The following is a 13,751-nucleotide window of genomic DNA, read 5'->3' on the forward strand; positions in this document are numbered from 1 at the left end:
TTATTTAAAAGATTAGAGAGAACGAGTGGGGATTTTAACATTACCCACACGATAAGGAAATGAGACTTCGAGCAATTAGTTGCACGCTCGCAAGTAGGCTTTTTGTGTCCATTGGACATAAAGGTTGTTTTAATATCTCAAAATTCTTCTGTTACTCTAACGATTTTTAGCAATTATTCGAATTTGGCGGTGGATCGTAAATAGGTTCTAGAGTACAAATAATCACAAAATGTCTCCAGTTGAAGAGGAAGATTTAGGCTTTGAGCACTTGAAACTCTCAGGAGTGATAGGATTAAATGGTAAGGAAAATGTTTGACGAACACTCTCTTTTTAACGTAGGGAAAATTCCACATTCATTCACGATGCACCCAGACAGGCAACACGCCGTCTTCGCTTTGGGGTGCACAGTGATAATCCAGGACATGAATACACATGAACAGCACTTTCTACAAGGTCATACGAATAACATAGTCTGTCTGACAGTTAGCAAAAACGGAATGTATATTGCATCCGGACAAACCACATATATGGGCTATAAAGTAATCGAGTTTACCACTATCTCAAACCCCGAAGGCTTCTATAATTGTATGGAATTATGAAACACGGGAAAAATATGCGGAATTCGTCCTACATAAGGTCAAGGTTCAGGCCTTGGCTTTTTCTCCTAACTCAATGTATCTTGCCAGCCTCGGCGGGCAAGATGACGGGAGTGTTGTGATATGGTCAATAGGAAAGAAGGAAGCCATATGTGGGAGCCCAGCCCAGCATCAAAGTGCTGGGATAACTTTGGCCTTGGCTTACGCGAACCTCGACGAAGAAAAATTCATCACAGCTGGAGAGTAAGTTGTGTTGTTCCAACAATACTGTTTCAGAAATACTGTCCGAATCTGGCAGCTGGACTTGGAGAATCGGAAAATACGTCCAAGAGATTGCGCCCTTGGCCAGATTAAGAGAACTGTTCTATGCATTGCTGTATGATTTTTAGATGAAACGTACATGACTTCGCATATTTCAGGTGTATCCGGACGATGACCTGTTTTTCTGTGGTACAAGTAGTGGGGACATTCTTGGAATCAATATGCACTCTGCTTTACTTCAGATTGTCTCACCAGAAAAGAACAAGTACAGTCTAGGTGTTTCGACTATAACTGCCATGTCAAACTCAACTCTACTTATTGGAACTGGAGACGGTGTGGTGCAGGAGTGTGCGATTAGCTACAATCGGGAAGGACACCGGTGCTATCCGAAACTGAGCCGCACAAAGTGAGTCAAGGAGTGCATAGTGATGGGTTTAAGAGTGGTCTCCGCACGTTTGGAACTGAGTGGTTCAACTTTCGACCAACTCGATTTTTCAGTTTTGGACATGCTGGTTGAACAAAACCTTTCTCCGTTGGTAATGTTCGGTAAATTAGAGACGTTATCTATATTAGCGGTTATTTGTTAAAAAAAAGAGTTATTTTGAGCGAACGTAATCCTGTCAATCTTGTTAGGATGGTTTTGTTCCTATAGCGTGATTCGAAATATGCCTCAGCAAAACTTCTGTGACACATCCGTAAGAATTATGCAGAAAGATGATGTGATTTTACATATACCTATATGTTATGTACATAAAAGAAATATAAGTCGATTCCATCAGTGGGGCACCCAGAAGCTGCCGAAAGTTTCGGTCGCTTCAGCTTTTCTATCAACACTCTTACAATATAATCTACATTTAACGTGTTCCAGTATATTCACAAAATATTTGACGAAAAAAGTTACATCGCTAGTGGTGAGCTTAAGTAAACTAATATCAATATCCAACCATCTCTTGGATATTCTGAAAACTTTGGTGAAGTACCATTACTAAAATAAAAAATATTTTGTGTTCGTCAGCACCAGGCAGCCAATAAAGCGCTGCCAATTTTTAAGCTTCATAGCTCATCGTGGCTGAGAATCTCCAAGAATATGCCTGCTCAGTCAACTGCACTACACAATTGTTTTTCTTGATTAATGGCGTTATCGGTCTTGCAGCCCAAAATGTGATATTCAAAAGTAACAGCTGGTTCGTTGCAAAGTTTTACGATCAACAAAGCCATTCTGCGAATGCACAGTTAGTTACACAGTATATTTTTGTGTTGCCCCTGAAGCATAAGAAAAATACAGTGCATGTTTTGGATTTTAAATAAAAAAACTCGGATTTTTTCAGTGGTCTCATAGTCCATGTGAGAAAATTATTGTGGTAGTCATTCCTTCAACCGAAGAGTTTCGAAAGCAATACAAGCCTTATAAGACATCCTATGAGCTTGGGATAGCTTGATGGTTAAAATAATAACCCAAAATTTGTGTTTCTAGTCTAATACGATTATTCCTATTGCTCTTGTCAAAGCTTTGGAAACCTCGTAGTACCTCAGACCTTCTGCTTCTTTTGCATGGTATGCTAACTCGGGTGTTGGCGGGACATTACAGCTGATCAATTTTTATTTTTTCACGAGCTAATCGTTATCCAGGTAATGTAATGACAGGCAATGATCAACCGTTGCTCGTTGTAATCGATGGAAATATCGCCTAATAATGTTCGTTTTTGGTTTATCGGTAAGTGCCCTTTTGCAAGCGATGTCCACTGTTCTGAAAATAGGCACTAAAACTAAATAGTCGGTGGTCAGCATACATCTGCACCTAGCGCTACCATCTCCTGTGCGTCTCGTGTATAATGCCAGACAGCTCCCCATTTCAGCTTCAGCTGCCTTATGTCTGCCTATGTGAGTCTCTATGGTGCCTTTGATCACATAGGTACATGAGAGATACTTAACATCGCCTATCATTATCGATATTCTTTAAGGACATTGCGCGCGGGGCTGACTGACATCGGGCATCTGATCGAATATAGATGCTTTTTATGTGCGCCTCAACACAATGCTTATTCTAGCCTACCCAGATGCAGAGGCCTCTGTGTTACTAGAATTGTGTAGGTAAAGGCAGCGCATTCAGCTACAGTACATGCCCGTTGGATTTTGGTTTTGATCCTGCGGCATTACTCAGCAGAGGTGTTTGTTTTTCAGTAGCACCTGGATGCAGTCAACGTCATCTGTATTCTGTTATCATTCTGAGTCAACAGCTTTGAGTTGAGACCACAAAAACCGACTCTACAACCGACAGCTGACTGAAACTAACTTACAAGATATTTGTTAACGCTATCTAGAATGACCTTTTTGTGCTGCACTCTGCATGTAGTCGTAGAAATTTTGGGAAACTCTTTTTTGCTTTCTAGTTATTTAAAAATGGTCCAGACCGTATTTTCAGTTGTTGCGCCAGAGTAAAAACAAACATCTTGCACAAAAGTAAAAGCAATAAATAGACTTCTATTCGATCACAAGAAGCTGCAAATAAGCCCTTAAAACTCATGTTTGCAAAATTTAATTGCTGTGTATCGCTTGAAATGGTCGCCACTTCTTCAACATAGATGTAAGTTTTTTATTATACAAGTTATTAGATGTCAAATCTACATTAATTAGGGATAATACGTAAGAAATTAGTTTGGTTGAGTGCGAAACTGCTTTCTTTATAAAGATTTAAATGTTTATACAGTGGATGACTGCGCCACAATAAGGTTATTTGAAAGCATCCTGTTTATCTCAAAAGCGCCACTTTGTCGGTATTTTCAGTCAGGACACGTGCACTCAGCAGTGATTTGCTTTTTGGCTTAATGGGGAAAAGCTGTGCTGTTAGTTTGTTGATTGCATACGGCATTTCATCGTGTTTGTGGGCAAAGATTAGCAGGCATTCCCTTAAAGTGCTATTGCATACCTGAAAGTTACCATTCAGATGAATAATGCTGACTCGGAGAAAAAGTTGCGCGAGAGGTTGGCCTTTAGCTTAGATTTACTGGCCCTGAACTGGTCCCACTAAATGACGAGTTCAAGACTCAGCGTCATGTTTTCAACTCTGCTGGCTTCACATATCCTATAGCTAACGAATGAACTGATATTCATATCAAACAAGACAGCAGTGCGGAAGCGCAGTTATGTGAAATTTGTTATTGACTTTCTTAGTCATATGTTTATTTTCTAAGCAGACAACCCTTAATCTGAAATGAAAGTGACAGAACCAAATGATTTTATTCTGCTGCTTCAGCAAGATAGTCTCTTGTGTGTCACAATTATTCTGTGCTATATTTGGGACGGTCAGAGCGCCTTAATTTTTTCACATTTTTCTACACAGACAAGAGCAAAAGTTGTCCGGGAAAGTAACGGCTATCAGTTTACGTGGAGAAGGCCATCAGTTTTATGTTGCAACCGATAAATGCAATCTCTATCTGTTTAAACACGCTGATTTCTCTCAGGAGTTGATCTACTCGTCTCATTACGCAGCTGTAAATGATATCCGATTCCCAAAGTAAGTTTCAAATTTCATTTTCTAGCATTACTATTCAAGTTTAATTATGATGATGACGTAACCTGTAAGCTTTTGGAAGCCATAAACACTGAAAATTTTGGACAGAAAACTCGTTGATCTACCTACTGTTATTCACCAAATGTTTTCTGCGAGCCATGAGCCACCATATTTGAAGGCACTTAGCTTGATCTTCCAACGAATAGATACCAAACATGTGATACTATAAATTTTATACTGTAAAAGAGAATTAAGCAGCTTATCAAACTGGTATGTGTGTCTGGCAATATCCAGTAAAAAAGCCGGTGTTGGCAAGTTTTAGACGCAAATCCGGGAGTGATCTTTCAGCCAGCCAGTCAGTTCTACAGGACACTGTATGCGCCATCACCTACGTCGGTTGTATAGAGTGTTCTTTAAGGTTTTTTATTTACTCTGTCTAATCAAATGCACCAAAATCAAAAATTTTCCAAACAAACAGGAATCTGTATTCATTTTTGTTTCTGTCTTCGTTTACATAACATGATGTCATCAAGATGTCATCACAGAGAGCATGACATCAGTGTTCAACACCGATGCTCTGCAGTCACATTTTATATTAAAGCCTTATTGTGAAGAAAAAAATGAAGGTAGGCAGAAAGAGACTTGAAACTATCTTACCAAAATCATTTCTACACCTCTCAACACTCATTCAGATAATCTGGATCGAAATTGACAACGCGGAAGTCAGTGACATTGATTAGCATCCCTGGCTTGCAGCGTCTCCAGTCAGGCGCATTGGAGGGTTCCGCGGTCTTTGTCCTGGTGGCCAAGTAGCATCAATGGAACCTAAATATCTTGTAATCGCTTTCTTTTCCTTCCGTCAGGTCAAGGTTGGCCACCCCTTTGCCTCTGTCACTCTTAACTGAGCACGAAAAACAGCGTTCTCTTCGACAAACTATGGTTTGGCATGCGCGATACACGGCTTTACCAACCCAGATTCTGATGCTGGACACACTTTTAAATGAAAGTTTCTGTTGCATAACCAAAAAGAAGCTTTATAGCTGCCTCGTTACAAATCCCCCGACGCCATCGTAAACCAACATCAGTCAGTCATCCTGGACATAATTCTGGAGCTCATTTTTAGGAAGTACTTAAATTCAACTATGGTGCTGTTGAAGACTATGGTGGTGCGGGTGCTGATGATGGTGATATTGATGGTGATGATGTTGACGATATAGCAAAAGTCACCAGCCACCTCACAACCGAAAAAGCGATCCCTTGGGATCCAGCGCCAAGCATAACTAATTTGCTTAAGGATGATTTGCAGAAGCATGTCACATGCTGGCCACTTTAACACAGCATAAAACCCATTGTTTTACCCGCACTCGATTGGCTTCACGTTGTCTAAGACGGCGAGAAACTAGCGGTGATTTAATTCTTTGTAACTTTAAGGCAGCTGGATGCGAAATCACTAAGTGAATTGTCCAATTAGTGTCAAACTAAAGCCCAGTAGACGGCGAGGATCTTTCAAGTCAGAATAACTCATATTAGTGGACGAAAAGGCAAACCGGCGTGAAAACGAAACTACTATATAACGTAGCAGCTTGATATCTCGCAGAATGGGATAAAGTGGCTGTCCATGGCTAATCAATGTTTTGTTCTAACAAGGATGACCCTTAAAACGGTAAATCGCTCAGCGTAAAAACCTTTGTGCGCACAGGTGCTCCCAAAAGGAGGTAAGCCAGCCCCATGAATATTTCGGATTAAAGCTGTCCATGCCTGATAGTCGACGGAAAAATTTCAATACATGGCGTTTAATTTTGTTCGTAGCGTTATATATTGTAAGTAAAACAGTGTCTAAACGTTTTGAAGCCTGAATTATTTGCACGGGACCATGAATTTAATGCATCTTCGTAAGGGCAAAACCAACCAGAAGAATGTCCTTAAGCGACAAGTTTTCTCACTTTTCCATTTTTGGCTCAGGGAAAAGATTTTTTACCTATCAGGTCTCCTGTAGTCTATCATGCTATATAACTTCTACCTTTAAGTATGAAAGCATGAGCGAATAGTTCGGCGTCTGCCCCATCTTATCGTCTCACCAATTACTGCCGTGTAGGTGAGGTTTTTCCTCTAAGGCTAGGACCTACAGAGACAACTAGCCGACATCTTATAAAACAAAATTAATCCACCTCCTGTTCCTAGATGCACAACCGCCTTCATCTCTTCAGTAGACAATGGCATGAGCTAAACTCAACAAGTATGACAGCGTTTTTGCAACAAAGCTCGAGGAACTCAGTTAACCATGTATATATCCGATGTCTCATGGTTCTGTTTGTTTTCGGTGGGTATCCGCTCTCGAAAAATGCATAATTAATTAAATTCCTTAGTGTGATGTACACAGCGTTTGTGTACCAGATGCACACTGGTTGGCTAAAGAAACGGTTCCAACATTACAACTGAATATTCAATAATACGGTTTTTATAAGTGGTTGATGTGGCGGCGTTTGTATAATTCCAAATACTGTCTTAACTTATAATCTATCTACAAATCACTTTAAATGGCAAAGTTAAGTTACGTGGCGTAACGAATGCATAAAGGCGTAAAGAAAACAGTACCTAGGGCCGGAGTGACTGACTGAAGGTTACCGTGGGCACGATTTAGTGTGATTCAAACGTATGGGTTCTGTGAGGCGACTAGGTCGTAGAAGACGTCCAGTCAAATTTTTTCTGTAGTTTAAAGTTCCGGTAGAAATTTGTTACCCACCATTTTGTGTATAAAGGTGGTTAGAAGACTAAACTCCGATAAAGACTTCTGAGCACAGCAACAATTTATTGGATAACATATCGTTTTTGTCAGCGTTGTGTACCTCTTAATTTCAGAAAAGAAGCATCACAGTTTACATAGATATCAGCTATACCACAACACATGAGGATTTCCATAACGCGTGGTGCGTGTATGTGTAAATACAGTCAACCTAGGTTTTAAGTTGCTAACGGGCTCCAGTGTTTCAACCGCTACACAGCTGGATGACAAAATCTGATGTAAGTTCTTTGCTGCCTTCAGACGGTAAATCCAGGTATTTTGGTTGAAGTAGAGTGGAACGAAGCAAATAAAACACTGCTAACCGATCCACTCGCTTCCTGTAGTTGTGCTGGTGTACCAAGACGGAATGCCTCAACCAGAGTAAATGCGGATTCCTGATCACAAAACCTACATAAGATGTGACAAAGAGCTAAGCGTTACTTGCCATCCTACGGCCGAAAATACTGCGCCCAAGTATTTGTCTACGGCAAAACAGGAGAATCATCGAGGTAATGCACTGAGATATCGCCTGCAATGTAATTCAGCCGGAAAAGCTGAGTGACTGAGCCAACATGAACAAAAATTTTCTGTTATCTAAGTAAACCTAAGATGGAGGAACATATTTTAGGCAGGATAACATATAAATTATGAAGTGTGATCTGTTGGGCTTGCGATGTAAAGTTACTTTTTACTTACACTCCCCGTATTCTACCAATACCAATACTTGTTAGCCGCGATTACAAGTATGAAGCACATGCGCACAAGGCTTAAGGTAAGAAGGCTTCCAGTATTGCTGCCTTGTTTTCGCTTGTGCTCACTAATCGTTGGATTTGGGGCTGTAATTCTTGGAAATGCTTCTGAGTTTGCCCAACTGTTGGAATTTTGAGTTGCATGTAAAAGCGTACAAATTGGAATTCTGTTCAGGTCCTAATGTCAACCATAGATATAAGAGTTTCCCTCAGTTCATTATTTTCAGCTGAAACAAAATTAAGCATCCGAAAGATTGAGCGAGTGATATAAATTTTCACGGTTGAAGCAACCGTGTTTAGTTTTCCATAGCACTACTTAACCCGTCTCCAAAAATCCTGATATTTTACGGGCATATCGTTACCGTGTCGCCTAAATTTCTCCGTTGGTAACCTGTTAAACTTGACTCGAATCTGCTGTGTCTCGGAAGGCGCCTATGGTGAACCAGTTCATCATTTATAAGCCTTCGGTTAACTGAAGAGTTGTCATGGCATGCTTATATCCCAGAACTTGTACGAATAAACCCTTTAAAAAAGAGCAGCAGAAAGCTACCTGATGATATTCCGTTGTGATGCGATCAGCATCCAAACTACTAATGAGTAGTGAGAAACTAATAAATGTTGCACTTCTTGAAACTGCGCCACCTAGAGGGGGACGAGTGAAAAGGTGAGACGAGAATCGGACTAAACTGAGTTGCTAAAACGATCACAGTTTATTTGCAGCTCATTTACAACCATGCTTATTTTGTGTTCAGAGGTCTCACTTATCAAGTGAGGATATCTGACTTACAGATCCCCACCTGTGGGTTATTGAATGTGAACCAGAGGCGAGTGCCAGATGAAGATCCACAATGAGAGCAGAAATCACCTTACTTTCCCTGTCCTATTTTCTGGCACTTTACTCTGATGGTACTGGAGGGTTGAATTTTGTCGGGCAAATGCCCTTGAGGAGACACCAGGATGTCCGTGCGACTTTGGAAACTGTAGTAGTGCATCGCGTGCCATGCGAGATATTCACTATAGTTGAAGTCATCTCACACAGGCCCATTGAAGTTATTTTGCCCTTTTCCAAAACAACACATTTGTTTCCCCTCAATAAACTGCTCTTTTTGCCAATCTTTCCTTGAACCTTGAAGTGCTGGTGGGCATGAACAAGCAGGATGTAAGTCGGTTGGTTGCCCATTTATTTTGGTTTCGATGGACTGGTTCATTTCGGGTCAGGTTTTTATTCCTCCAGATGAACTATCCAGGAACTGTAGGGCGTAAGAACTGACGAATCGAGCAGAACGGACTTCAGCGCTAATATCACAGAAACCTGTCTATCTGAGCTGCGGATATGCCTCTCCACCCGAAATGCACTATCATTTCGACAGCTGATGAAACGTTTACAATCAAATTGTCCAGTTCAAGTAGCTATCAGAGCTTGCAGTGAAAGTCACGATACATGCGTGCACCATTCTACTGTGCTTCAGTTTCACTAAAATTATCTGGGCAAAAGAAGGGTTAACTGGTTATACTTTTGAATGATGATTTTTTAAGGCACCTAATATACAGATGCTTAGGTCTGCTCCAAGTTTCCTCCTCTTGTCGCATGTGACCGATGGCATGTAATCGGCTTGTAGTGCAACTCATATCTCACGATACACTAGACTAAAATTCATCATATTTGTGATAAATATGAATGTTCTTCACAAGATGCTGCAAATAGTAGAGAAAAGCACAGTTCTAATCAGTTGGGATGGGGGACAATGATCTTCACTTTAAGAAGAAATCAGTGAACGTTATTTTCTGCAACAAATAAGGCTAAGCCAAAGGTAGCTCGGTGGTTGAGGCGCGAACTTAAGTCCTGAAAGTCCCTGAGTTGAACCCAACATCTGCATATTTAGACTGCTCCTGTATAAGCTTGGGCAACCTCAGAGTGTTTCAGTCTTCGTGCTTTCTTCGGGTGGCACGGCAGCTGGACGCTATAAGAGTGTTACAGTTGATGCTTGGTTGTTCTACTGTATTTGTTATAGACCATTATATTCGTATATTACCGGCCTGTACTGAATAAACCGTTTTCGGAGTCTAATTTGACCTCTGACGGTCAGAGTTGCTATGTCAACTTTGAACCAAGTTTATATGATATCTGAACTTTTAGCTAACCCCGCTTGGGCGAAGTCGTACCTCCACTATGGAAATCTGTTAAAATCAACGAGCTATAAGCCAAATGTAACTATGCATTTGGTAACCTTCCATTTTGCAGTAAATGCTCCGAGCTTTTTGCAACATGCTCCTACCAAGATGTGCGTGTTTTCAACACTGGGACACAACAAGAACTGCTCCGGATTACCATACCAAATATGACATGTTACTGCCTGGATATCTTGACCGATGGGACGGCGATTCTCTCAGGTAGGTTTTACACAGTTCGACCAACATTTGTTAGACTTACAATGCGGTTCTTGGTTCAGCTGACCCGACATTATTACTGCCAATGAACGGTCACACCAGTGAATCTAAAGGTTCTTCATTGTTCACAGGAGAGAATAGGTCAATAGTTGGTATCACCAATTCCACCAAAGTTTACCCTACTGGTCACCTAGCGCTACTATCTTTTTCAAATTACTTATTGTGAAGGTACAGATGCATCGTTTTCTGGTTTCCTGTTGTATGGTCGAAGTGTGACGAAGAAAGTTTATTAGGAACCACGAAGTCTGCTTGTTGTCAGTGCCGTCCTTACTGCTTTTCGGTCTCTAGATAAACATTTTGGACTGGCACATCTGACGTATATCTTACGAAGTTATGGCGGGTCTGGATGAGGTTACGTTCTCTGAAAGACTTTTAAATCTAAAACTCGTGACTATAAATTGCTCGGTTGGTTCTGCTGTGGCAGGACTGCTTAAAACTGGTTTCCTTGCTTTTTTAATGACCGACATTATAGTCATCATTACTTCTGTCCCTATTGCCATAAGAAAAATAATAATGAACACTTTTCATTAATCCCAATCGTCCCTTAGGCTGGGATGATAGTAAAATACGTGCATTCTATCCGGAAACTGGTCGACTCATGTATTCTATCCACAATGCACACAAGAAGGGTGTGACTGCGATATGTTCAACCTCAAAGTGCAACCGAATCATTAGTGGGGGTGGTGAGGGCCATCTTCGAGTTTGGGATATCAAAGAAATTCGCCCGAAGATAGAGAAATTTGGACACCGTCGTCTACGCCATCGTCATTCCGCCGGTCGCCTGGAAGCTGGTGACGATGCGGGCATACCTGAATCAAGCTTTGTCACAGTACTGGTCGCCGCTATGCACGAACATACGAACGCTGTTTCCTGCATCCAAATTAGCAAGGACGACAAATCCTGTGTCTCGGCGTCCGCTGATTCTACATGTATAATCTGGTGCTTGGAGTAAGTGGGTGCAAGATTTGATTTTTCTGTTTCACGATCGGAAATTATGTTTACATGTTCCAAAGAGATTTACACAAAAGGCCAGTCCAGCCAAGAGTTAACCGCATGCTGCTGGACTGTTGGCGATTAAGGTTCGTCCTCCGATACAAACTCTTGTCTAAATGTTGTTCACATGTTATTATCAATGAAAAGGAGGGATACACGGTTCAAAAACTGGCCTATTACACAGGAATCACGCTTGTCTGTTCTATCCGCTAGTACTTTCTTTGTGATTTGCAGATAGCCTCATTGACAGCGCTTGCTAGAGAGTGAAGGAAAGGCTGAATAAGATTGGAGTTATTTCAGCAGGCAAATCGATTAGGCGGATACCAGTGACAGGTAGACAAAGCAACACCGATCTTTCTAGGACTACCTTCCGTTCTGGCAAGAAACTTCATCCACGATGCCGTTCCAAGCACTCTTTAGTCCTGTTAACATTATGATCAAAAGACTGACTTTTGATGATGATGATGGTGATGATGATGATGATAATGCATGATAATGCATCTAGCGCTGCGAATAACTCACTTTGGTCCTCACAAAAGACTAGGTCTCTAATACTTGCTTTGGAAAACATCTAGGAGACGTTTGACCGGGCACAGTCTCTCTCCAACTCGCATAACAAGGTTCTATCCAAGAAGTCCAACTTCTGGGATATTTCTCCATTCCTGAGAAAATGAGTGATCGACTGCATTTGTTCCCAACTTTTTACTCTCATCCTCGGTTTCTGGTTGCTGAACTTACCCATGTGATCAGTATAGGGCTGTGGTGGACCTGTCAAATGCTACGACCGAGTCTCTCTCTGGCGGCCATGGTAGGTGACGTCATCCAGCACATCATCGTCGGGTCCGGTGGACCTCATATGTGGTAACTAGTGTTACAAAAGTGTCAAAAACAAGTTGGTTTGATGAGATGCCACCTGTCACTATCTTGCACTTTCTTCGTCCCTACGATTTATACTCCCCGTTTATGGATGCATTATCTCCAGAGAACTACCAGAACTTTTTTTGGTTTCATACTCAGTAGACGATAGGACAAATCTGCACTGATATGGAAAAGACGTTCTCTTAATTACATCCATGTAACGCTTCAGTCACAATGCCAAAGAACAAAAATACATTCTATGACAACTGAGAGACAGTGAATGATAGACAGGCCCAGGTCAAGCCAAGAATAGAACCCCCAATTGAATTGTCACTAGTGTAGGACAAACTACCCACAGTCTCTAAGTAGCTCAGTGGAAGAACAAAAAAATTCACCCGAGTAGTGGAACCCCCTCTGTTAATTCATCACTAGAGTTCGCCAACACCTGTGACTACGTCATGTGGATCTCGTGACTGAAGGATGAGTGGCACTGTGTCCTGTGTAAGCGCCAGCTAGTCATACTGCTGACCAGCCGCTCGTTACCCAACGGCTAAGTGTTCAAACTACCAGCCAGAAGGTTACGGGTTTTAGACTCCGGATTCATGTGAGATGTGCACTGCTGATGATTCCCAATGAGGATGAAACAGCTGTACATTACTTCTCAGTTTTTCAGAATAGAGTGGTTGCACTTACAAAGCGAAATCTTCATTAAAGATTGCTAGCCATTGTCATGCGTAACTCGCATTCGGCCACATTGGCACTTGAATTGATGTCATATGCGATTTAGTCTCCGTAGTTCATGCATCTTGGTGCTTCCTTTGAGACATTCGATTCAAACGACTGCTTATGGGCCGAATGCGTGCCAAGGTTGTGTATCCGATCTCCTGTCCACGTGACAAGTTTGTCATTGCCAGTACGACTAAGTCTCCAAGTGAACAGTAAGGCTTTTCGGCAGCGAAAACACCCTTCAGCGTTCCCCGCTCTGATCGAATTGATCTAATCCCGGTTTGCACTGGCTGTCATCCGCCAACAAGAATTACGGCCCATTTCACACACCAAACATGCTTCCTTTTACCTGAAAGCCTTCACCTATGGTCGTTGGCTTGTTCGCTGAGCTGGGCAATTTGGTTGCAAACGTTTCAACACCAATCGAGGTGACATCATCAGTGCGTAGTTGTGCGTAGCGGTGGGTTAGTGGTTGTGCGTTCAGTAGTGTTACGTGTGTGTTGATATACGTGCTGGTAGCCGGGGATGACCATTGACCGCGCCTAGTTATTCTGTCGGGCGGTTCCATTGGTTGTTCTTTTATCCCGTGTCCTCATTCGCTGATGCCCACGTGACCTTGGAATTTGGCATCCCTCGCCGTCGTAGTCTGGTCGGTGTTGGATTGACCTTTGTCCTTCCCAGTTCCGTTGTGACCTTTATTGATTTGATTCCGAGGAGTTCCTTGTTTCTTCGTTTGTTAATCCATTATTCGGTCCTCCTTGAGTGTTTCGGTTGTGATGTTGATCTCTCGCACGTAGAGGTGCGTAAATTGGATCCAGTTCGATGCA

General features: G+C 41.8%; 1 protein-coding gene across 1 annotated transcript in view; it reads left to right on the plus strand.

Moving 5' to 3' along the window:
- Positions 1-229: 229 nt before the first annotated feature.
- The window catches only part of T265_11948 (hypothetical protein), a gene marked incomplete at both ends in the record, with an annotated part of 30,607 nt that continues 17,085 nt past the window's right edge, over positions 230-13,751 (plus strand). The window contains 8 exons of the mRNA XM_009178792.1: positions 230-299; positions 340-539; positions 574-839; positions 873-972; positions 1,016-1,263; positions 4,198-4,371; positions 10,142-10,290; positions 10,896-11,295. Coding sequence (XP_009177056.1) covers positions 230-299; positions 340-539; positions 574-839; positions 873-972; positions 1,016-1,263; positions 4,198-4,371; positions 10,142-10,290; positions 10,896-11,295 — 1,607 coding nt within the window. The remainder of the gene's footprint in view (positions 300-339; positions 540-573; positions 840-872; positions 973-1,015; positions 1,264-4,197; positions 4,372-10,141; positions 10,291-10,895; positions 11,296-13,751) is intronic.

The sequence above is a fragment of the Opisthorchis viverrini genome, assembly GCF_000715545.1.
Source record: "Opisthorchis viverrini unplaced genomic scaffold opera_v5_659, whole genome shotgun sequence".
Classification (NCBI taxonomy): Eukaryota; Metazoa; Platyhelminthes; class Trematoda; order Opisthorchiida; family Opisthorchiidae; genus Opisthorchis; species Opisthorchis viverrini.